Genomic DNA, 23852 nt, shown 5'->3' with positions numbered 1-23852 from the left:
TAAGTTTATACTATACAATCACTGCTACACAAAAAATAATGTTAAAAAAACAATTTCCTATACTTGACTTGCTTTTCTTCAATATAGACTTCAGATCTCACTTCTGCCCCTATGTTTTCTTGTCTTACTCATGTCTGAAATCAGTCTGGGATCTCTTTCAGGCTCAGCTGATGGGCCATTATTCCTGAACAACTAAGCCTTGCTACAGCAAACCTGGCTATTAAGTACACAAAGTGGTATTTAACTGCTCAATATATTTAGTTTACATGACAGATTTTAGGTACACACACTGATTTTTTACTCTGTTACAATTGATTTATAAATTGAAGCTGATGATTGCTAATAACGCTTTCCTGCCTCATTTTGCATTGTAACTTCAGCAAACACTAACTCCAACCACTCAGTAAACTGATGGTTTATTTACACCATTAGAGAAAAAAAAGCACAGCAATAATATATCATGATACTCTCTTTAAAGCCAGTTTGCAGAAAGACTAAGACAGAAGTCTCACCAAATAAACATGCCCTTATGTTTAAAAAACCAAAACATATAACTATTAAGAACAAAATATAAAATAATTAATGAAGAATGAACCAAAGCATCTGCAGCTTTTGTAACCAGGTTTGTAGTTGAATAAACAACTGGAAACCCTCTTCACATCTCAGGGGTGTATTTTTTTCATGTGTTCCACTGCCACTCTCAATATATAAAAGCTAAAAATGCAACTATACTGGACTTTATATAGTCAAGTGTTATCCATTTGAATTTTGTGCTAAGTTATTCCCTTAATCTATCGCAGTCCATATATTTCATTGGTTTTAATCAACTTGGATTTTTCATCCTGATATGTCACTTTCCTGAAAATCATCTCAGCAAGATAGGTTCAGTTCAGTTAACTTCGTTTCCTGTGGGTCTTGGAAAACATTTTTCCCTATAAATTTACTGGGACAAGTACCAAGAAGCTGAACTACCTCAGGTTTTTTTTCCCTGACCATTATTTTTTTTTTTTTTTACTATTTTATATATAAAAGCATCCCACAAAACATGCAAATCTAAGCTGAACCAAATGAAAAAAATGTCAAAGAGCCAATCCTGAAATTATTTTTCATGTACTTTTGTCTAGAACACCACTGGACCCTAACTGCAGTGTGCTACAGAACATTCTTCATGAATTTGACTGCATTCCAAATTACAGGTAAAATGTATGTTTGTTTCCACAGTGCATGTGGCTTCTGTTTAATATATTCAGGAATATTCAACATTGATCAACATGTTAGAGATGCACTGTTCTGTCTATTTAAACTAGACCTCCAAAATTAGTTTTGTTTTGAGGGAAAAAAATCACAAGTTTTGTTTTGAAGTAAAAATGAAAAAGAACAACAAAAACTCTTGACTTCCTCAATAGCCAACACTAACTGTACCATTTCAAAATGCTTGAAGATGAAATGCAAGATTTCAAGGTGATGTTTCACACCAACTAATTTATACAGCATTGACTAATTCACTTTACAGCAGTTATAAGAAGGAGGAGCTGAAGCAGTACTGGTTTACTGTCTATTTGGTTTACTCTGAAGTGTGAAGACCTATGGATACATGTGGAGCAGGAATGCTGTTTTGGTCCCCTGAACTGATATTCCAGGAAACTTCAGTGCTTGTAGGCCACATGGGTGGTCTGGATACTAGAGCAAGTGAGTTTGTAAATTAGATTTCCCTCAGCATTTCTTAAATGGTATTTCCTTCATTAAAAAGTCCTTTAGACAGCTTTTAAGTTTTTGCCGTATTTTGGTTAAATTTAATTGAGAGAGGCATCAACAGGTACCTTGCAAATTCTGAACACTTGCTGAAAAGAATCACAAACAATTTTTTTTTTATAGTGATACTAAGTTCACCATAGTAGAATAGGTTCCAAAAATAAATTAAATAAATGCCTCTGCAATTAGAGCAGCTGTGAAAGGTACAGGACTGATAAAAATGTTGTAAAATTTTATGAATGTGGTTTGAGTTTGGAAACAGGAAATTTCTGTGTGCTAGCACCACTGGCCTGCCATGTTTGTCTATGGTAGGGGTTACCATAAAATTTTGGCTTGAAAACTGTAATGAAGATTTATATGACTCTAGCTGACATCTGTATCCAGATTCTACTGGTTTCTGGCAACTTGGGATGGCTCTGGCCTATGCCTGGCCATTACACATATTACTAGTTGTTTATTAGATAAATTCTTACAATCAGTTAATTTATATTATTGGAAGGGGAATCCATATCATGTTCTCTTGAACTCAGTAAGGTGTAACCATGAAGGTAACTCACACGGGCAGATTGTCACCTCCAGGAACTCCTGTTTCTAAGGAGCTCCAAATATTGTTTTGCTATAGACAGACATTACACATCAAAAGGCTCTATGCAGCTGGGAAACAATTTCAGCCCTTCAAAATAGAGAAATGAAAAAATTGAGCTGCAGCTGTGTGATGCAGTTTTTGCTACTGAGTGAATAGACAGACCTCTTACTGTCATACCCTGTCTCTTTCATTGTACACTATTCCTCCCTTAATAGCTCTTTTCTTCTTTCCACTCTTTGCTCTATAGTTTCCTGTCATGTTGCCAAATAAAACCTGTATATCAAATCTGTAGAAGTTAATCCTGTGACTCCTCTGAATTTTCTGTAGTTAACCATTTATTAAATTACAACACTGAGTCCACACTAATTACAATACTACAGTAAAACCTGACATTTGTGGATGAAAAATAATATCAGATTGTTTTAAATTTTAACTTAAAGTTGTGTTTGCAAAGCCTAAAGAAATCACTGGATTATTAGAAATACAGAAAATAAAGACAAAAATTTCTCTATCTTCCTGTGATCTATGAAAAGATTCTTTTTCATAGATATCATATCAACCAAGCATTAATCTACCAATGGTAAATTAAATCATAGTGTTAGTACATATTCTTAGTGACACAAGAAATAGAGAGAATGACACTAAAGCAGCACTAAATTTGTTAGCCAGAAATAAATTCCCAAAACATGGCAGAAATTCTGCAATGACTTCAATTAATGAATACAATAATAACTGTAATTAAAACCAAATATTTAGGTTATAAATAAAAATATTAAATACAGATGAAGGAAATATGTAAAAATTATTGAAGGAAAAAATCACATTCCTTAAGAATGTAGAACCACAATGTCTTTCTAACATAACATTCATACTTTACTTTCCTAGAAGCCCCAGTATAAATGCAAAAATAATGCTTCTGCACAAAGTTAGGATAAGCATTGTAGGACTTCAAGCACAGATGCCCAAGAACACTTTATATTGTTACCAAAAAGTGTTTTACACTGTTTTTCATTATTACCATAACTTCTAAAGCAGCTATTTTGAAGAGACTATGTAAACCCAAAGAGCTGGCATGAACAAGCTCATGTCTTACTGAAACAATATGCACTTGGAAGCAGTTTTATCCTTTTATAGTAACAGTGTGTATGACATTTAATGGTGAGTTAAATGTTCCAGGATCAAATAAATATACTGCACCAAAAGGAAATTTTATATAAACCATTTAGAAGCGTCATGTGAGAAAATATTTACAAGAAGTTGTTAATATAACTCATCTGTTTTTCTTTATCAAAAACCTGGTTAACTGTAGATCAATTAGATCTACACTGCAATAAATAATTTTCACTGCATCCTCTGACTGCTATTTATCCTGCATTTAAATTTACATAAGCTACTGTAAACCATAATCAGAATAACATATTGATTTCAAAATAAATGGCCCAACATATAAAATATCTTCTGGTACCAAAGTCAAGACCAGTTGTTTCTTTGAAAGTGTGAAGAGAGTACAAATCCAGCAAATTATTCACTTAGTGGGAAGAGGAAGCACAGTTTTTCCAGGACTGTCTGCTCCTTTCCCTACTTTCTAAAACAGTTGCATTAGACAGCTAGGAAATCTGCATCTTGGAAAAATGTCAGGGGAGAAGCACCTGGTGAGTTTTCCATGACAACACTAGTCTGGGTGAATTCCTTACACTGCTGCCTAACAGCTCTCTACTTTGAACCCCAGAATAAAAAGCAGGGCTTCAAAATGACCACTATGGGTCACACATCCACTCTGTGAGGTGAAAACTAGGATTTTAGGTAACTAAATTTTTTGGGGTGTGGATGTCAAAATCACACTATTCCGCCTTGCTACCCTCTGAAATATTTCCAATCTCACAGACTAAATATTTTCCTTAAAGCTTCTAGAGCCCAGGCTTTAGATGAAAATCTCAACTTCATCTTTTGAAAGCTCCTGGCTCTTTTGATTTTGATAAACTCTTTAAGATTTAGTTGCTTGAAGACAAAGGAAAAATGAAAGGTTTTTTAAACAAACTCTTGGATTCTCCAAGATATAACTAAAAACCGCTGGAGCTGACTGAACTGTAATATATACAAGCAGAAAACAACATAGTCCTGTAGAAAGCTGTGATCAATCTATTTTAATGCAATAGAAAGGCTGCACGCTCTTCTTGGTTTGAATGCTACTGCAGACTACCTGGGCCTCAAAGCAAGGACCTTTCCAGAAGAATGTTTTGGCCCCTTATATTCCATTCCAGGGAGCAGGGATGGTTAGCATTACTGATATGGCCCTGTCAGAGAATCACAGACCTAACTCAGTTGGAAAAGACCTTGGAGATCATCAAGTCCAACCTGTGACCTAACACCACCTCATCAACTAAACCAAGGCACTGAGTCCAGTCTTTTTTTAAACACCTCTAGGGACAATGATCACCACCTCCCTGGGCAGCCCATTCCAATGCCTCTCAACCATTCTTTCTGTAAAGAGGTTTTTTCCTAATGTCCAGCCTAAAATTCCACTGGCCCAGCTTAAGACAGTGACCTCTGTTGTGTTTCTGGTTGCCTGGGAGAAGAGCCTGACCCCCACCTGGCTACATCCTCCTTGCCATCTAGTCACACTATCTAGTCACAGTTCCCCAGCTGAAAAGATTTCCTGGTTGTTTTATTCACTCTGCAGATTCAACCATGGAAAAATCAATGCCCTTACATAATACTCACTAAAACCAGAGCAGCAAGCACTTTTTGTTGCCATCAAGCTACCCAAAAGAGAGGTTTTACATCAGATTTTTACAAAAACATAGTTTGTGAGTTTTGGCATTTATAGGGCAGTCATATCACTGTATGATTAGATGTTTAACAGCAACTAATGCATTAGTACATATTTATATTAAATTCTACATTAATTTTTAGGTTAATATATGGTGCATTTAGTAAACCAGACTGAAAATTATTTACAATATAAATAAAACTTTATATTTTAATCATAGTCTAAAAAGGGCATGAAGAACTGTGACAGTAAAATTAAAATCTCTGTATGTGAGGATGAAATTTTGTCATTATCATGAAACAGATTTTTAGAAACGTAACACTACACTACCTATAAATTAATATACCACCTGTTTTAAATAATTATATTCTTATCTGTAAACAATAAGCCCTATTTTGTTAGTAATGTGTGCTTGTATTTGTATTGTAAAACCACTCTGTCTAGAATTACTTTTACATAGTAAATTACTTTTTTACATAGGAAATTACATTTACTATGATGCCAGGCAGAGTTTATTGTAAAACAGAACTACATCTATTTTTATTCAAAAATGAGATAGGCCTCAAATATGTCATGTTCCATATTCCAATTTAGACTTTATTGTGTCATATGTGAGAGAGCTTAAACAAATACTGTGGCCAAGAGGAGACATGGAACAAACACCATTTGCCACTTACAAGCTCATTAAGGCTGCATGACTACCTCATTAAGGGATTCATCTGGATGCTAGGATCAATGTTAAGAAATTACATTTACTTTTAATCTTTTTGTCTCTCCTTTTTTTTCCCCCCCTCTTTTTTTCTCCCCTATATGTGAAACAGAAACCTTTCTTCACAAATCAACATTTTCTTTCAGAAGGTTCACAAGATAAACCACATATGTTAGACTAGTGTAAATTTCTTCCTGATTCTCAGGTGCCAATGGCACTTCTCTTGAGGAACCCATTACTTCTAGATACTGCATGGCAAGTTCATTAGAGTGTTTTTCTTATATGATGCCTAAAAGAAATTTCATTTTCTCCTTTGCCATAAGTAGAAACTTAACTTGGTGGATTTTACTTCCACAGTTTTAGAGACATAACCCAGTTTCCAAATATTCAGTTTTCTGATTGTTCAGTCCATGGTTCAATGCTGTGCAAATGATATTGAAACACTTGGTTTGGCCTCCAGTGCATGATAGAAACCAAATGAACTTTGTTGCTTAAAATAACCAGTTTCTCTGAGTTTCCAGTTTAATGTTTGCATGATCATATTTACATTTCCTTTTTATGTCACAAGGAAGAGCAAGAAGTAAAGAAAAATTATGCAATTGGTTACCTAGAATTTTAAGTACATTTCACATACTTTAGAAAACCAAGTAAATTTAAGAATATATCCACACTTAATAGTACAAAAGAAGTAATGCAAAAAAATGCATCTATTTCATAGTGCCACATGATGCTTGTGCATCATTACACCAGAGGTGTCTGAGCAGCAGATTCTGGTCCATCTGTAATGACCACTTCCCTGCAGCTGCCGACTGAGTTGAATTCACAGGGTAACTCATAGCATCTATCAAAGTAATGCACATCTAGCTTCAGCTGAAGTCATAAATTTATTTATTTGTTATATTTGTCCATTTACTTTGCCTACATCTGTTATAATAAAAAACTAAGTGAGGACTCCCATCCTCCACCTGAAGAGAATTATATCCCCTTTAAATAGTTTGGTTCTTTTTTTCCATTTCAGGTTTCTCTACTAGCTAAACAACTTCAGCTAGTGTTAACAAGAGTTCATCTGATCCCGTTGTTTGTTCAACTGTGTCATTTACTTTTACAACTGCAACAGAAATTTGTACCAAAGCCTGTGAAAGCTAAGTCTCTGAAGAGCCAAGTACTGACTGGAAATGTTGCAAAGGTAAAACAAATAAAGGAAAACCAAGTTCATGTGGACAAAAAAAGTATGTGCTTTAATTCAGCTTCTTCCTGAAAAACTTCTGATAGTTTGTACACTTCATTGTGGGATACACCCACACACGTGTGTTTGTATGTGTGCAGACTGTTTATTTAGTACACATGTATATAACGATCAGGTGTATGGGTATGCTGATGGGAAACATCTGTCTCCTCCTACTGCTAAACCCCCCATTTCTTCAGCTGCATGCATTATAACGTATTTCCTTCTTTCCTAAGACTTCCTAGCCTTCTAACGAGTCAGAAATCCTGAAGAAGAGACACTACAAAAAGAAAAAAGAAAACCTGAATAAACATTTTGTATTTTCTTATTTTAAAATAAAAATGTTCTTTACATAGAAAATTATGTAAAACTATTTGCTACAAGGTTGGGTTGCCTTTTTTCTTTTAAAAATGCAAAATTTCCAGTGAGATTGAAATTCTACCTTCTGAAATGATCCTTGTTGCCTTTACATAATACTGCATCTTTGTAAACTTCTCTGAGAAAAGAGAATGGGGAGAGATGAACAAAAAAGTAGACAGTAATGAAAGTAAGACTACCCAACAAGATTAAGAGCATGGGATATCTAGCCTGGCCAGTACAGACACCACTAGGAATGGGAGGTTATTGCTCACCATTTAAAACCAATTCATCAGGAAATCTGTTAATCTACATCAGAAATGAGATAGAGGGAAATAATAGAAGTTTCAAAATAAATTTCTTTTTTTCCATGAGAACAGTAATATTATAATTCTAGACCATTTGTCCTGATCAATGCAGACCAATGTCCTGCATTTGCTTCTGGTCATTCTGCATTAGAAAGAGCACTGTGATAGGAGGAGGTGCTAAGAGACTGGCAACATTAATTATATGGACACAAAATTTTTCCATGTGAAGAGATTTGTTAGAACACTGAAGAAAAGGAGCGGCCTACAAAAAATAAAACAACAAATCCTGGGGTCACAATACTTCTACTATAGGGAAAATGAGACACCAGGATGAAGAAAGTCTTGCACATTGCATAGGGTGCATCTGTGGAAGTGTGTCAAAAAATACTGCAAAAGGAAAAAAATCTGCAATTTTTTTATTGTATCATGATCAACATTTCGTGTGAATAAGTAAAATACCCAGACTTTCTAGGCTAAGTAATACACACGGTAAGGAGAGTTCGGGCATACACATACACAGAGAACTACTGAAGATGTTAAGGAGGTTATCCCTCAAGAAAGATTACCCTGTAACCACCAAGTTTCTTATTGTTCCCATTCAAATATTTGCTGCTGACTGCTGGCAGAGACCAAGATCTGGATTAGCTTGTGTGGAAGTATACCCATGTGCTGAAGTATAACTGCCCCTACTGCTAAGGGCACCAGACTGGTATTTGTGCCAAACCCCTCTAGATGGGCAGGGGCCCTTTTTTTTCACTCTTATTTTCCTTTATTGCCCCATGAAGAAAGGTGCTTTAGAGCATTAAATTACCTTTCAGCATATTAGAGAAGCTTTCAATTAACACTCACAAATTCCTCTCATAGAGACAACTGAAACACAAAATGACCTGGAGATTATTAGGTTTCTAGGGCACAGAAATAAATTGGATTTACTAGTTCTAATAGGAAATGTCAGTTTTCTATTTAAAAAAAAAAATCTATTCATATCCACAAAAAGCAAGTTCTAGAATGTCATAAAATTAACATTGATATGTTTCCCCAAACTACTTTTCTTATTTAACGAGGTATCTAGAAATTAATTACAACATTTGGACATGGTACATGCTGGACTTGCGTCAGCTTGTTTCTGATGTATTCGGTATCAGATTGACTGATAGGTCTATTTATAGTGCTCCAAGAATTTGTGATACATCAGGGAATTACAAGCCAGATACTTCTGACATTTACATAAATATTCATGGCCTTCTACAATTTGTAAATCAAACTGAACATTTCCTGGTGTTTATGGTTAGTGCAATCTTTTTCTTCATCCCAAGAGATGCTAGTGTTTGTGCCTAACCCCATCTCAAAGGCTGGCTTTGTGTGGGGGCATTTTAGCCACAAAGAGCAAAACCCAGCCATTTATTTACTGTAAACTGTAGCAACACTAGTCATCATAGTTTACCTCACTGTGTTTGAAAGAATGTTTCTGTCGTTAATCATAGAAGATATGGCTTTGGCTGTCAGAACATACTTAAGCATAAATTCTTAAAAAATGGTTAATAAAATACCTAGAGATATACTTCTGTTTTCTGTTTATTTCACACTAATTAAATAACTTCCAAGGCTGCAGCAAGAAACACAAAATCCCACCGAGTAAGCACTCAGGTAACACTAGTCTGAAGCAGCAATAAGAAACACTGACAGATGCAACCTATCCCACTGTGGTTGATTCACTTAACCTCTCTGTGTGATGATCAGCTATGTCAAAAAAAAATCGATGAATTTTATGAATTCCTTATGAACCTTATGAACATGTTACTTCTCTGCAGTTTTTTCTTGCTTTTTGGGACCCAAGGACTGGAGCTTGACTTTCTGAGCTGTTGGGAAATGGTATTGAGACTCTATATTTATTCACTAGCAGGGACTCTGTAGGCAATTTTGATTAAGGAGTTGAGTCTGTAGCAATATAAAGAGTTAAGTGTGATTCACTTGCACCTGCTCTCTTATTGCTACTTAATATGACTGGCAGTGTGCCTTGCTATTTTGCCACTTTTCCCAAGACTTCGTCAACATTGCCAAATGTCTGAATTGGGTAGATTATATTTTGGCATGTAAATTTGTCTAAAATAAGTCTGAGTGAGGTTCAAAACATCTCTTCAGTGGTGACATGGCATTCTATGAATTACAGAATATGGACAGCTAAATATGAAATCAAATGTGTTCACCAGAAAAGTTCACACTTATGCATGCAAATTTTTTATTTCCCAGAAAATGCTGAATGGCAGGTAAAATAGAAACAAGATATTTCCAGTGAGCTGGGACTGTAATGCCTAATAAATAAAGTAATAAACTTTAATCTGTTTTCTATTTCCATTTCATCACCAAGCTTGTAATAACAAAATGTTCTAATGTTACACTCTTCTCACTAAGACAGCTTTGACATAATTAAGAAACCCCCTTAGAGAAGGGATTCCTGAAAACTGCTGTTTAAGAGAGATATACCACTTTCCAGCCCAGCTCCCAAGAGTTTAGTGGCTTGGAGTACAATTATCTGGCAGGAGGAAATCTGCCTCCTTATGTAAAAATGCCATGAGCAGCTGGCTGCAGAAGTGGTGTTGGCAGTAGCTTCAGCCACATGACTGTTCCTCTAGTCCAGGGATATATGCCAGATGGCAGCCAAAGAAGAAAAACAGAAAGAAAGCAGAAGAAAAGAAAATCACATCACTCAACAAAGAACCTCTCTTTTCCACATGAAGGTATAAGTGTCAAGATTCCTGTTTCAGGAAGTGTATCTCCACAGTTAACTGAATGAAGATGTAGATCTGACTGCAGTAATTCAGCAAACTTATTAATTATTCAATTTGATTATTTGATTATTCAATTTAATGCATATTCTTGACCATGCCATTTCTCAGTAACACTGATTTTACTTTGGAGCTTACCATCTCTACAAAATTGTCTCCACAGAAAGGTTTTACTCAGCAGATAGTCACCATGCTTTTCACAAATGGTGAAGTAACTCACATATAAAGGAAAAAGCCTTATTGACCAGCTAGACAGATCCTCATGCCTCTGGAGTATATTCTGTGTGGTCCTGAGGACCTGTTACTAGGTCAATGGGAGGTGTGTTTAGTATCTAGCAGGACTGAATGTCATAAAACACGTTCTTATTCATACATCTCAGTTATGTGCAGGCATTAAAAGAATGTGTAGCATAAAGGAGAACTTTAGTTCTTCTTCATCCATGTGTGACAGGATTTAGAGATCATGAAAAACCTTCTAAAGCATCTATTCATTCTTCAGAGATTTCAGGAGGCTCTAAAGACTGCTATTCGGACATAGTTTCCACAGTCACATCTAGTGCTATTTTCCCAAGCAACTCTAAAAGCAGCACGAAAACGTATCTCTATTTGCATTTCAGTAAGGGAGAGACTTCAATTTAGAGATACTTAAGTCTTCAAAATGAAAGAAAAAGAAAGGGAGAGAGAAAACAAAAAGGAAAAGAGGTGAACTTCTAAGTGTGTTCTGGAATCAAAATAAAGATGTAGACTTTTTTGTATTGGAGTAGGAGAATGTTTATCCTGAGAACAGAGTGGGTACACATTTCTACAAAACTAAACTACCCTCCTCCTTCAACCTGCAAGAAGTTACGTAAATTATAAAATGTTTTGGCACTCTCTTGAGTCTCCTCTCTGCGAAGTACCTATTCCTGGCCTTGGTTCTACATTTAATGCTGTGAATATTTGCATTTCCGGTGTGGAGTGAATCGTAAGTGTTTCTACCAGCTCTTTTAGTGTACTTCTTTGTTTAGTTCAATTTGCTGAAGTTTTAAGACATGGTTTATTTGACAGGACAGGTGGAGTAAGATGAGCTCTAAGTGACTGCATTGAATTCCATCTCTTCCTATAAAAATTGCGTTTTTTCAAGGCATATTTTTCCCCTACTCTGGAAAAACTTACATCAGCCTGGGTCTTCTGTTACCTCCTGAAAGCACTTCCTGATGAGCAAAGAAACTCAATTCACTATTTTGCTATAAGGCAGCATTCTTAATTTGCCTGTGTGGGGGATCAATGTATCACAGAATCTCCCATAAATTGTGTGAATTAAAACATGACGGTCTATTTAATCAATAGATTATGAGTATCTCACAAAAGAACCATTCTTGTTTTTCCCAAAATATAGGAAAACAAAATTTAAATTATGGCAGGCTTCCCAATTTAAATGATTTGCTGAACAATGTCCATCATGGAATGTGTGGACAGCCCTATCAGATACACAGTTTTAGAAACCAAAGTCCCTTACATCAAAAGGTTGAGTAACGTGCGCAGAACTGTCAGTTGACATAAACAAGGTTATTAAATTACATAGGCACTGAGTACTGTAAAATTTTGTAGTAGATTTCTAAATATAAACTACAGTGTGAATGGAGCCATGGCAGTGACACGGCAATATATATATATGATTTTTATTTCTCCTCTTAGAGACTTACAGTTAAATTAAAAAATAGCAAAGAATATGGCTCAAATTCAGTAATACAGCTATGACACTTTTTAAAAAAAATTATCTTCAACCTCATCCTAGTTCTTAAAAGCTCCTGAAAAACAAACATGTTACACTCTAGGGTGACACAAAATTCATTCACACCTTGGACTTTTGATAAATGTTCTTTGTTATTTTAATGTTTAATAATTAAGTTTTAGGAGTATTTTTTCTTTGCTATTAGGATAAATTAGAAAATATTCAATATGTATATAATAATGAAAATACTCAGATCCTATATTAACATGCTACATGAAACATGTTTCTTTTTGCCTTTAAAGCATTGAGATAGATAGATAGATAGATAGATAGATAGATAGATAGATAGATAGATAGATAGATAGATAAAGATATATTTATATACATTTTTTTAAAAAAACATAAGCAGCTTACATTAAACAAAAAAATCCCTTACAATAACATTTCTTAAGTGAATCTCAGCTGAACTCTATTATCTAATTTTGAACAGATACCATCTTTTTATTTTCTATTCTAATACCTTTAACTTATTATTCTTTTGTCATAAACCTAGCTTCCTCTGTATGAACAGACAAGCTTTTTCAACAGAAAATACTGAGAGAAGCTGGACAATATCTAGCCAGTCCTTTATAACAATATTCAGCTATACAGTGTTTGCTATCAGTAATCCTACATAAAGTATTTATCGTCTGAGGCATTTTATATTGTACATGTGTGCAAATAAATTTGAATGTTGCATTGCTTAAAAAGTTATTATTAAGATGATATGTAGTAAGTTTTTCAATTAATTATATACAAAAGGGAGGATTATAGAATTTTTACTTGAAAACGTACATTAATTTGTTATAAATAAATATAAGGAAGTTGAAGAACAAATATTGGTTCAATTGCCAAAAGTAATGTGACAAATAATGGAAATCAAGCATCGCTATTGCTATTTTTAAACAATAGTTTACAAAAAAATAAAATCTGTGTGTTTTCATCATTTCCTATATTTACTTTCAAAAATGTCTAACACAAAAATAATTAACAAATATTATTTTTCTGGAAAAATCCTTTAATATAATATTAATAAAAATATTAATTCAGGCTTGGTTTTCTGTATCAGTGTTTTGTATTTTTAATTAAATATGCTAATTTTTAATAAGTACAGAGAATTAAGATTTTCATAAGAACACTGAAACAAACATTAATCTACCTTTTCCCCTGACTTGGTGCGCCGAAAATATTCAAAGTTATCATTTACTTGTTCAGCAAATCCTTTACAAGCTCAAGAGAGTCACAATTAATACAAGCCATTTCCAATTTTTTAATATATTGTAATCCTCTAGAAGAATAAAAAAGATCCACAGTTGCAACCATTACCACTGTCAATTGCACCACAAGCCACCAGAAGAGATACCTGTAGGACTTCAAAAAGCGAAATCTCATCTTATTTCTTGGAGATGGACGAGGCATATAGGCTCCGAAAGGATCCCCCAGAAAGGCCATGGGAAAATCTAATTCTAAAACTGTCTAAGAAGTATATCCCTAAAGGGACACGGGACAGTAGTGCTGGAAGTGCCCCACACTAATCATGAAACGCTCGTAACTGTGTAAGGGTACGTCCTTTTCCTATGGTATGCTTTGGCAGAGATGTGGCTGGCTGAGAGCACAGGCTAAAGGGATAACTGGGATTTCCTGCTGTGTGAGGCTTGCCCTTTGCATAAACGTCTCCTATATTCAGGGCTCTTATCGTATTATTCAAGTGAGAACTCTTATGGTAAACCCTTAGATAGTTACAGCAGCCACTAAAGATCACAGAACCATGGAGCTAAGGGAGACCAGAAATAGCCAATGCTCTGATTATTCACTGCTGCCCAGACAAAACCCCTCAAATTCTTAACAGCCTGTTGGAAATATTTTTAATATGGGTTATATTTGAACAACGTGTTCCAACTGATGTTGGAGGAAAAAAAAGCCAAATGAAAGAAAAAAAAAAAAAACAAATTAAAATCTGCTGCATCCCTCAATGTGTGCCCCCAGCACAGCAAGGAACTAGTAAACAGGGAGTACAACTGCTGCTGGAAACATGATCACAAATCCCTCAATTGCCTCTTTGTTTAATTCCATACACTTTTCAAGTGTGTCTTCAGTCCTCACAGTTTCTTAAGAGAATCAATTTATAACATTAAGCAGCTTTCCTGAGAGGGCTTAATGATCTACAAGAGATCAGCCACTCTAAGAAAGTACATCTCAGTCTCATAGATAATTTTCAGGTCTCTTTGCAGCTTTTCTCAATGACATTACTCCTGCACTGATTTACCACCAGTGACGTTGAGAATTGAACTTATTTCCTTCCTACCTGAGGTCACTGTAGTTCAGTGTCTTTTTGTTTGTTTGGCAGGATGGGTTTGCTGGGTTTCTTTTTGTTTTATTGTTTGTTTTTTACTCAAGCCTCAACTCTTGCATACAATCGTTTCAGCCTACCTTTAGCATTGCTAAGAGCAACTGGCTCTCAAGGTGGCTATGATCTCTCAACACTGGTAGGCAGAGTATTCTCCCCTTCCAGTGATCTTGAAACAAATTAAATTCAGATGTTTTTATTCAAAAGAAATGTGATCAAGAAGAAACTGAGTATTGACCCAGAGCAAAGTTAAAGATAAAAATTTAGAGTTACTCAGGGCTTTAGCAGAAAAGTTGAGAGACTTAGAAAAATTAATTTCTGGGGATATATTATGACTATCCATCAATTATCTGATAAAATGTACTGTTTTCATGGTAAAGTGTACTATGAGTAATACAGTCTTCAGAAAGATTATAAATGTCCTATAACTGGCTATATTTTTCTCCTTGGAGGAAACATTTTTCTCCTTTTACACTGACAAATGTGCCACAGCATCAACTAACAGTATCTTCACATCGTAAGTTTTCAATATGTGGGATTCATAGATGAAAGCCTCAAGAAGGCCAAAATTATTTTTTTTTTCAATTGAACACTTAAAAGTATAGCCTATATCATTGAATAAAAATAATGTAGCAACAAATTTTCAAAGGAATTAAATTAAAATCATTCCAGCAGTGGTTCATAAGTGCCTTCTGTGTATCATAAGCTATAGTCTTCTTCAGAATCATATCATTGAAGTCTGACTGATTAATAGATCACCTTAAGCATGACTGAATAATACTGAATGTGATCATTGCCAAGATCAATATTTCTCTTCTAGCAAATAAAGCCAGGGTAGGCTGCATTTTTATAATTGTACCCTAAGTATCTTAATATTGCCAGATTATTTTTCCTTTTCACATTCTGTTTCTAAAGAGGACTTTGTACAACACATTAATGCAGCAGCAAAATTTTGCTTTTTATTTCTTTTAATAAAGAAAATTGAACCAAATAATCTGAACACACTTATTGTGAGCTCTCCTTCCTCCTTGGTGCCTTTCCATTTACTGTGGCACTAAATCTTCTAATGAAGACAACCACAATAAGGTCATAGAAATAAGCTTCTTACAAGATTACTAAAGACTAAATTTATACCTTGATATCAAAACCACTTATTGTCACTGTGTAGTGGCATGCAGTAAATCACTGTACCAAAACATGTCACAGCACTGACAGAAATCCAAAGAAATGAGGGAGCAAGTAAGTCTGTAATACACCTTGAATTTACAGAGAAGTAGCTAGACTCTTCCGGCCATTTCCCTTTTCTTTCAGACCAAAACAAAACATTTCTAGAAACATTCAAATAACATAAAATGGTTTTACATGAAGTTGCTGCTCTTTAGAAGTTTGGGGGTTTTTTGGAAAATAAAGCTCAACAATGTGAGTAAGCAAATCCATAGTTTTATACAAAAGAGATATAAGCAAACATTGCATTCAGCTATAACCCAGACTTCCTATAGAAATTAATATTGTAATAAACAATTATGGTGCCATATCTTTTACATTCTATGCAGTTTTGTGCTTGCAACTTTTGCTCTACATTTTTTGACAGTGGGATATCAGCCCCATACTCCTAGCTGGTCAATGGTACTCCTGTAGTGTGCTTTGACGGCTTCAGGTTTCCAGGATCCACAAAAGATGAATTTTTAGAAACATTTCCATTATTCTCCCATATATGACAACTACTTCTTTACATGGAAAGCTCATATAGATAAATGGCAAAATAACACTTAGCATAATTAAAAATTTGAAACTTAAAGTAATAATGAGCACATAAACCCACTATGAAATTAGAATGTATTTTGGTCAGTTGAAGCTGAGTAAGCATAAAACCTCCTGTAAGTAACTATGTCTGGTCATAAGCAGAAATACCCTTGCAGACATGGTATATTTTCATATTTTGACAGATGAAATAGTGGTAGATATAGGAAGCAGAAGAAAAAAAAACTAGGAGGATACTTTTAAGCTGAGGACTTTCCTGCTTCTTGCCTTTTTGGCTCCTGCACAGTCACGCTCCTTCTCTGGGCAGCCTTCCCAAAGCCTTTATCCTCTGTGTGGTTCTATTTTATGCAGTGTTGTACTTTGAGAAAAGAGATGGTACAGTTCCTATTGTGACAATAGAAAAGGCATGGCTGAGTAGAGATCTACTGGTCACACTAAAGGAAAAGAAGGAACTGCATAGACAGTTGAAGCTAGGATGGGTGACACAGGAAGAGTATAGAGAAGGACGATTATTTAGGAGGGGGTCAGAAGACCAAGGCAAAGCTGGAGCTGAACTTGGCAAGGAACAGAAAGAACACCAAGAAGGGCTTCTATTGGTATGTTAACCAGAAAAGGAAGGTCACAGAAGGAGTCATGTTGAACAAGGCTGTAAAACTGGTAACAAGGTTGAGGAAAAGGCTGAGATACTCAACAATATTTTTGCCTCAGGCTTCAGTGATAACTTCTCTTCCCACACTTCTCAAGTGGATGGACAGTAGGATGGGCACTGGGGGAGTAAAGTCCCTCTCACTGTAAGTAAAGGCCAGGTTCATGACCACCTGAAGAACCTGAATGTACATAAGTCAACAGGACCTGGTGAAATGGATCCCAGACTCCTGAGGGAAATGACTGATGTAGGTGCCAAGCCACTCTCCATGTTTGAAAAGTCATGGCAGTCAAGTGAAGTCCCAGGAGACTGGAAAAGGGAAAACATTGTACTCGTATTTTAAAAGGGTAGAAAGGAGGACTCTGGAATTATCAACCTGTCAGCCAGCACAGGGAGGACATGGACCTGTTTGAGCAAGTCCAGAGGAGGTCACAAGGATGGTAAGAAGGATGGAACACATCATCTTTGAGGAAAGACCCATAATAGTGTTTGTTCAACTTGGAAAAGAGAAGACTTTAGGGTGACCTTACATTGCCTGAAGGGAGCTACAGGGAAGACACCATTCACAAGAGCCTGTAGTGATTGAACAAGGGGGAATGGTTTCAAATGGAGAGAGAGTAGGTTTAGATTAGGTATTAGGAGGATGCTCTTTGCTATGAAGGTGGTGCAGCAGTGGAACAGGTTGTCCTGAGAAGCTGTGGATGCCACGTCCCTGGCAGGGCTCAAAGCCAGACTGGAAGGAGCTCTGACTAACCTGGGTTAGTGAAAGGTGTCCCTGACCATGGCAGGGAGGCCAGAACTAGATGATATTTGAGGTTACTGCCAACTCAAATCATTCTGTGTTTCTATGGTTCTCTGATATAAACTCTGTCATGTTGCTAAAAAATTCTTATTTATCAACAACTGGAAACTCAGAAAGAGTTCAAACTGAGGTCATTATAACAGGCAGGATGGTTTACATTAGCATAGAGCATTTTACAGATGCTTCTCTCAGAACTATTCCTCCTGTTTTCAAACACTGTCTTATAGTTTAGTTAGACATCTCCAAACAAAATGCCCCTGAATTTTGTATAGCTAGAACCAAATATTTACCTACTATTTCAAAGATATATCTTGCACAATTCAAATTACAAATATTTTAATAATATTCATGCAAATGTATTTTCCCAGCTGTTTTCCTTTCTGTCTTTTTATCAAGACAAATTAAACAACCTTTAAAACAAGACTTAGGAGGGAATTTGAACATAGGATAAACTTACATTCTAATTTTCCCCAATAGAATAATAGTGCATAGTTTCACATAGAAATACCTCAACAAAAGTTTATGCTTGAAAGCTAAAAATGTGTAAGGCCTAGAATTAAATAAAATTATTTTCTACATTTACTTTTGTTTTAAAAAACTTCAAACTTACTTTTAAAAAAATTCTCATAACTTCCATTTTTTATATTATTCCTATTCCAAATATTATAATTAATAACAGAGATATTTTCCTCTGTAATAAATTATCCTGAAATTTGAAGTATTCCTTTTTCACATGAAAAAAGGGGCCACCCTAAACAAAAAACCCTGCCCAAATATGACTCAGTTGTAGACTGAAAATCTGAACTTTCAACCCCCTCAAACAACAAGCAGATTTCCATCAGTCTTTCATATTTACTGTCTCTCTGATCTATTTTAGCACTTCAGGGAGTTTGAATATATATTATTCTTGATATTAAGGTGTGCAATGCAAAACAAATCACAAGTTATTTCATTCTAGATGAAGTATAAAGAAAAAGGCATGTTATCTCCATGTTTTGTTAACTTTAATAGTCTACCCAAAACTAGTATCTCTTTGCATTGCAAATGCTTTCTGATTATTATTACTTATCATCCCATCAAAGCTTTAGTGCTTAATCCTGTAGTCCTTTTGTCTGTGAAAAAAATCTGGCTAAAATATTTCTGTAAGGCTTTTTTACTGAGCAGTTTCTGAAGTGGTTGGTAGTAGTGACACTACTCTTGGGATTGGAGCATCCATAAGAATGCTCTGCTAAGAATTTTTCGTGATTTATAAAGTGTCAGCATAACCTGTAGCCTTTCCATCAAAAGGGTTTCTTACATGTCTAGCCTACTACAATTGTGAACTTCTAATCATTTTAATTATCTCCCAGATTCCTATAAAACAATTCCACTAAAGTGTTAAAAATTATCTGGAAGGAGGACATAGAAATATGTATACAGAAGCATGCACTTACACACATTCATTTTGTGATTAGGAAATATATAATAATTCTGAAAACATCATTAAGTATCTGAGTTTTGCTTCTTCGATAACTTTTATAATAATGTATTTTTTGCTAGTGCTAGTTTTACAGATATGACCTGACTTGAGATGCATATTCTAAAGACTTTTGTCTCATCAGTCATTAACTATTTGTGGCCTCTCATATATTTATTTGCAGAAATTATTGTAAACTGTGATGACTAATTTGAAGTGAGAGGAACTTTGATGCTCTTGTCATTGTCACCAGAGTCATTTGATGAAGCTCTCGCTCAGAAAGTAAAATGATTGTGTCTGTGCTGGAATCAAATCACATAAATAGATAAGTGTATGAAGGATTAAAAAAGTGTGAAATTCTTTCCTACAGATTAAAGTACTGGAGAGCAAGAAGAGAGATGTTAAAAATGTACCAGCCTAAACAGATAGCTCTTCCATTAGTCATGCATACAGATACTACCTACTGTAGGTGACAGATATCATCAAGAAGGGAATATCAGAATGAAAACTAGGACAGACCTGAGCTCAAAAATAAGTTATTTTAATAATGAAGGTGCTAAGCCATGCAGCAATGTTAAGACTATTGAAATATGTCTTAGCAGAGTTTTTGTGAAATTTGCACAAATAACTTTTACTGAGCAAGGTTTTTTTTCTGAGTTTCTCTAACAAGTCCTGCAGCCTGTGTAAACATGTTATCCTTATACACACTATTATGGTTATCTATGGACATTATATAAGCACTGTGCACTGATCATCAGCTTACAGAGTTATAAATTACAGAATTCTGTAGAAAACACAACTGAAAGTATTTTTTACGAATAGTACCCAGTTAAATGTGTTATAGAAATGTTGCTATTCCTGGTAATTTTCCAATAAATTTAATTTTATTTATTACATCTATATTAAAAAAAAAAAAGTTTTACTTTTTACTTTTACAAAAAGAAATGTGTGGTGTAGTCATACTGCTGAAATCAAAGCTTTCTTATTTGTCTGTTCTTTCAAAGGATGCTGATAAACTTCAAGGACAAATGGCATCTCTAGAACTATTGAGGAACCTAATTTTAGTACAAATGAAATTGAAGAGCTTGTGCAAACGATTACCAGGCAACTTTGACTCATGTTTAGAGCTGGCTTACTGAAAGGGGATTTCACAGATAAACAAAATGTATATTCAGGAAATTACCTAGGAAGTCTTTCAGTTTTTCTTTGATTCCTCAAAGATCTGTCAGAAAATTATAGTCATTCCTTGCCCTGAACACTCAAAATCCTATGCTTTTAGTGGGATTTCAGGAACTATTTGGCAGGAGCACATTCTACCTCTAGGTGACTGCAACAGACATGGCATCAGAGTCACTTAGATCAGAGCTAATTTGAGAAGTGCCTTAGGACAAGGACAAAAAATGGGACAGCTCTGGACAGTCCTGAAATGCAAAAGAAATAAGTTTATAGTCTAGATTTCCATTTACTGAATTTGCTGTTTACACTTATAAGAAATCCTTTTGTATTTCATGTTTATATAATGTATAATATTAAGTAATTTTTTGTAAAGGTGGAAATAAAGATCCTACTTCAATGTCTGAGCAGCAGAAGATAGAATTAGCTGCCAGCAAGACTTGAGAAACCTGAGTCTTGAAGTCTGTGAAACTCAGCCCTGTTTTTCTGTGTGACAGTGAAAAAGTGACAGTGACACAGATCAATTCTCCTGCTGCTCAGATGGGTACATCCATCTGTCTTTTAAAGATGATGAACAACATTTATTTGTTAGTATGACAAATAACATTTTTAAGTTCTTAAACAGGAATGTCTGTCTTATGCATTAAAGTCTTATTCAGAAGAAAGGAACAATTAGAGGAAAGGCTTTAGGGCTGTCCATTACACACTTTTTAGAGAATTAGCAAAGCATGAGTAGAGTGAATTGGTAGTCAACATGGCAGACAAGAATGGTGGGCAGGGCAGAAGTGGTGCCTGCAAGAAAAAAGTGGAGATAACTCTGTTGTCTACATACCTAAATATTGATTCAAAATTAAAACTTTCCCAGTATTGTCAATAATTGTGTTTCATCAGTTTATGAAAATTAAAATTATCCATATGTAAATAAATGTTTTTTCATGCACTGAAAATAGAAGTTGAAGTAGGGAACTTAGATATTATAACCTAAAATTAAAAGGCTATCAGTACCTGAACTAGGATCAGAATATTTCTTAACATAAGACCCTAATGTATAATTCATAATTTATAGTAATGTAAATGCAATAAACTTAATTTTGAAACAAGGAATTACACTGCAGGTAGAAAAAAAGTATTACATTTTGTTTCTAATAATTTTTCATTATATTTATTTGCATTCAATTTCTACTTAAATATATGAAAATTAAGATAATTATAATTCATTCCTTTAGCTCTGCTGACTTATGTAATTGCAGTCCTAACACAAGAATTACTATATTAGATGATGAGAACAGCTTATTTAGATTTCATATTGCAAGTATGATCATAAAGTTCCTAGCATAAATTATGAAAATTAACTTAGGAAAAGGATGAAGGAGGTAGTGCTTGGCATTGCATGTTACCCTAAATACTGAACAGATGTGAAAGATCATTTGCTACTGCAGGTGACTGAAGAAAATTCGTTAGAAAGAACTTACCGAAACACTCTTGATGGAAGTAAAAAGTTATGCAAAACTATACTTTAATAGTTTTGGTCATTTCATGTTGTGATCACTTCAAAACTAGATATAAAGCCACAAAGATAAGAAGTGTCATGGTATAGGACCACCTGCTCCAGGTGACCCTGCTTGAGGAGGGGGATTGGACTGAAGGAATTCTAGAGGTGCCTTCCAGCCTGACAGATTCTGTGATGCTGTAAAGCAATCCCACTTTTGATAGGTTTTGACATTATGAAAGCAATGGGATTTCAGAAGTGCTTTAATATGCTTGCAAAGCATTTCTCCCTCTCTAGAGAGATACTTTCATGCCCTCTGGTGTTCAATAAAATAAAATTCTCAGAACAATTACTTCCAAAATAATAACACGTCCATAACCAGGTAATTTTCTTCCTTTGGAGGGGTTTGTTCAGCTAGCTGCCACCAGATGTGTCTGTATGGTGAGCTCAGATCATATGCACAGATCACATCTTCCTTCTAAGATCATCCTAAACTGGAGCAAGTTCCTTCCCTGGATTCTAAGGGGCCTAAAACCCTCAGAAAATGGGGGTTAGACAACGTTTTTAAGGGAAACAAAATTCCTAGAATTTAAAAACATGAACTGACTAAAATTCAATGCACTTAACATATTAATCAATCTCAACACTATGTGACTGTAAGGTAGGAGCATTAACAAATGAACCAATTTAAAGATGATTGCAGTAGAAATGCTGACTTATGCCTCTCAGTAGCTGGGGTTGAAATACATTTTTTCTTAAAAAAGAAAAAGCAGTAATCATCTGTACTTTACTTACATATACCTCTTCAATATTTGAAATTTTGAGGAATATCGGTACCATCTCCAATACACAATTCCCATACTGACTGCTGACACGCATGCCCAGCCTGAATCATAAATAAGAATTTAATTCAGCAGCTTGGGATAAGTCCACCACTAACAGTTTGTGCTCATTAAGGAAGGATCAAATCCTGGGTGCATGAAAAGCAAAAACCATACATTTCCAAGTTATGACACGGCTCAGAGTTTGGTGGTGTTTTGTTCAAGGGCAGCTCTTTGTCCCTGGCCAATGTCCTCATGCATACTGCACCCCTGGCCCAGTGGGAAGGGACACACGGCCACCTCCCAGTTCCACCAAGGAACCCATTATTTCAGCAGCCAGGGCTAAGTCTTCATATGTACTTTAAAGAAACCCCAGCCAACCCCTAAGAATTCCACTCACCATGAAAAAATCAATTTAAACCCCAAAACTGTTCACTACTACTACCTCTCCAAGAAAAGGGAATCACACAGAATGAAGCAGTACTATGAGAAAACAAGGAAAGATGGAAATCTACCAGAAGAACTGTAAAAACAGGTCAGAGTTAGCAGACAAGAAAGGAATTAGAGATGCTATAAGAAGCACAGAGATGACAGAAGATATATGACTCTGGTTTCAAATTCAAATAAATTTCTTGGAAAGTTAAGAGGCAATTTCTAGTATAAAATATTTTTTGCCGCTAATATTTTTTTTTTCCTAATTTGTGGGAGAAACTGCTTCATTACAATATACATGTTTTGGTGAGAGAAGAATTATGTATTTCAACATTTTGGTTGGGAATAACTTGGGAATTTGTGCTAGGCTTTTATAATTGCATTAACTAGTACAGAAAATTTATCCATGCTAAAAATAGAAATTTGGAACAAAATTACTAGTACGTTTAAGAGCACAAGTAAAAGGAAAATAGAGATTTGAAAGTTCCTAGCAGTGATTACTAACTTAGTTCCATAACAGGACTTTTTTCTCTATTTGTAAGGTGTAAGTCAGCACTTCTGCTGCTCAATATTCTCGAATTATGTAGAAGTTGTGATTATATATTGTATTGCAATGTTACATTTGAAAAAAATGTTAAGTACTATGTTGATTTGCAAAATTTGTTGCCAGTACACTAAA

At 35.1% G+C, this 23852-nt stretch overlaps 1 protein-coding gene and 1 long non-coding RNA gene across 5 annotated transcripts in view; one reads left to right on the top strand and one right to left on the bottom strand.

Moving 5' to 3' along the window:
- The window catches only part of PDE4D (phosphodiesterase 4D), a 313752-nt gene that overhangs the window by 143492 nt on the left and 146408 nt on the right, over positions 1–23852 (bottom strand). Inside the window, exon 1 of one of the 3 annotated variants that reach the window (XM_058864346.1) lies at positions 13610–13770. The exons of the other annotated variants lie outside the window; for them this stretch is intronic. Within the exon in view, the coding sequence (XP_058720329.1) occupies positions 13610–13698 (89 nt within the window). The 5' untranslated portion in view covers positions 13699–13770. Of the gene's footprint in view, positions 1–13609; positions 13771–23852 lie in introns of those variants that run through there. 3 annotated transcript variants of the gene reach the window in all.
- Positions 1123–7234, top strand: LOC131592675 (uncharacterized). 2 transcript variants are annotated; one of them, XR_009280688.1, is made up of 3 exons: positions 1123–1196; positions 1576–1689; positions 6836–7234. It is a non-coding gene; the product is annotated as an uncharacterized LOC131592675 (long non-coding RNA). The 2 variants fall into 2 exon arrangements; XR_009280689.1 differs by having other exon boundaries at positions 1127–1196; positions 1514–1689.

This window comes from Poecile atricapillus, chromosome Z (genome assembly GCF_030490865.1).
Source record: "Poecile atricapillus isolate bPoeAtr1 chromosome Z, bPoeAtr1.hap1, whole genome shotgun sequence".
NCBI classification, from domain to species: Eukaryota; Metazoa; Chordata; class Aves; order Passeriformes; family Paridae; genus Poecile; species Poecile atricapillus.
The sequence above is the reverse complement of the archived record's forward strand: the minus strand, read 5'-3'. Positions and strand labels throughout refer to the sequence as shown.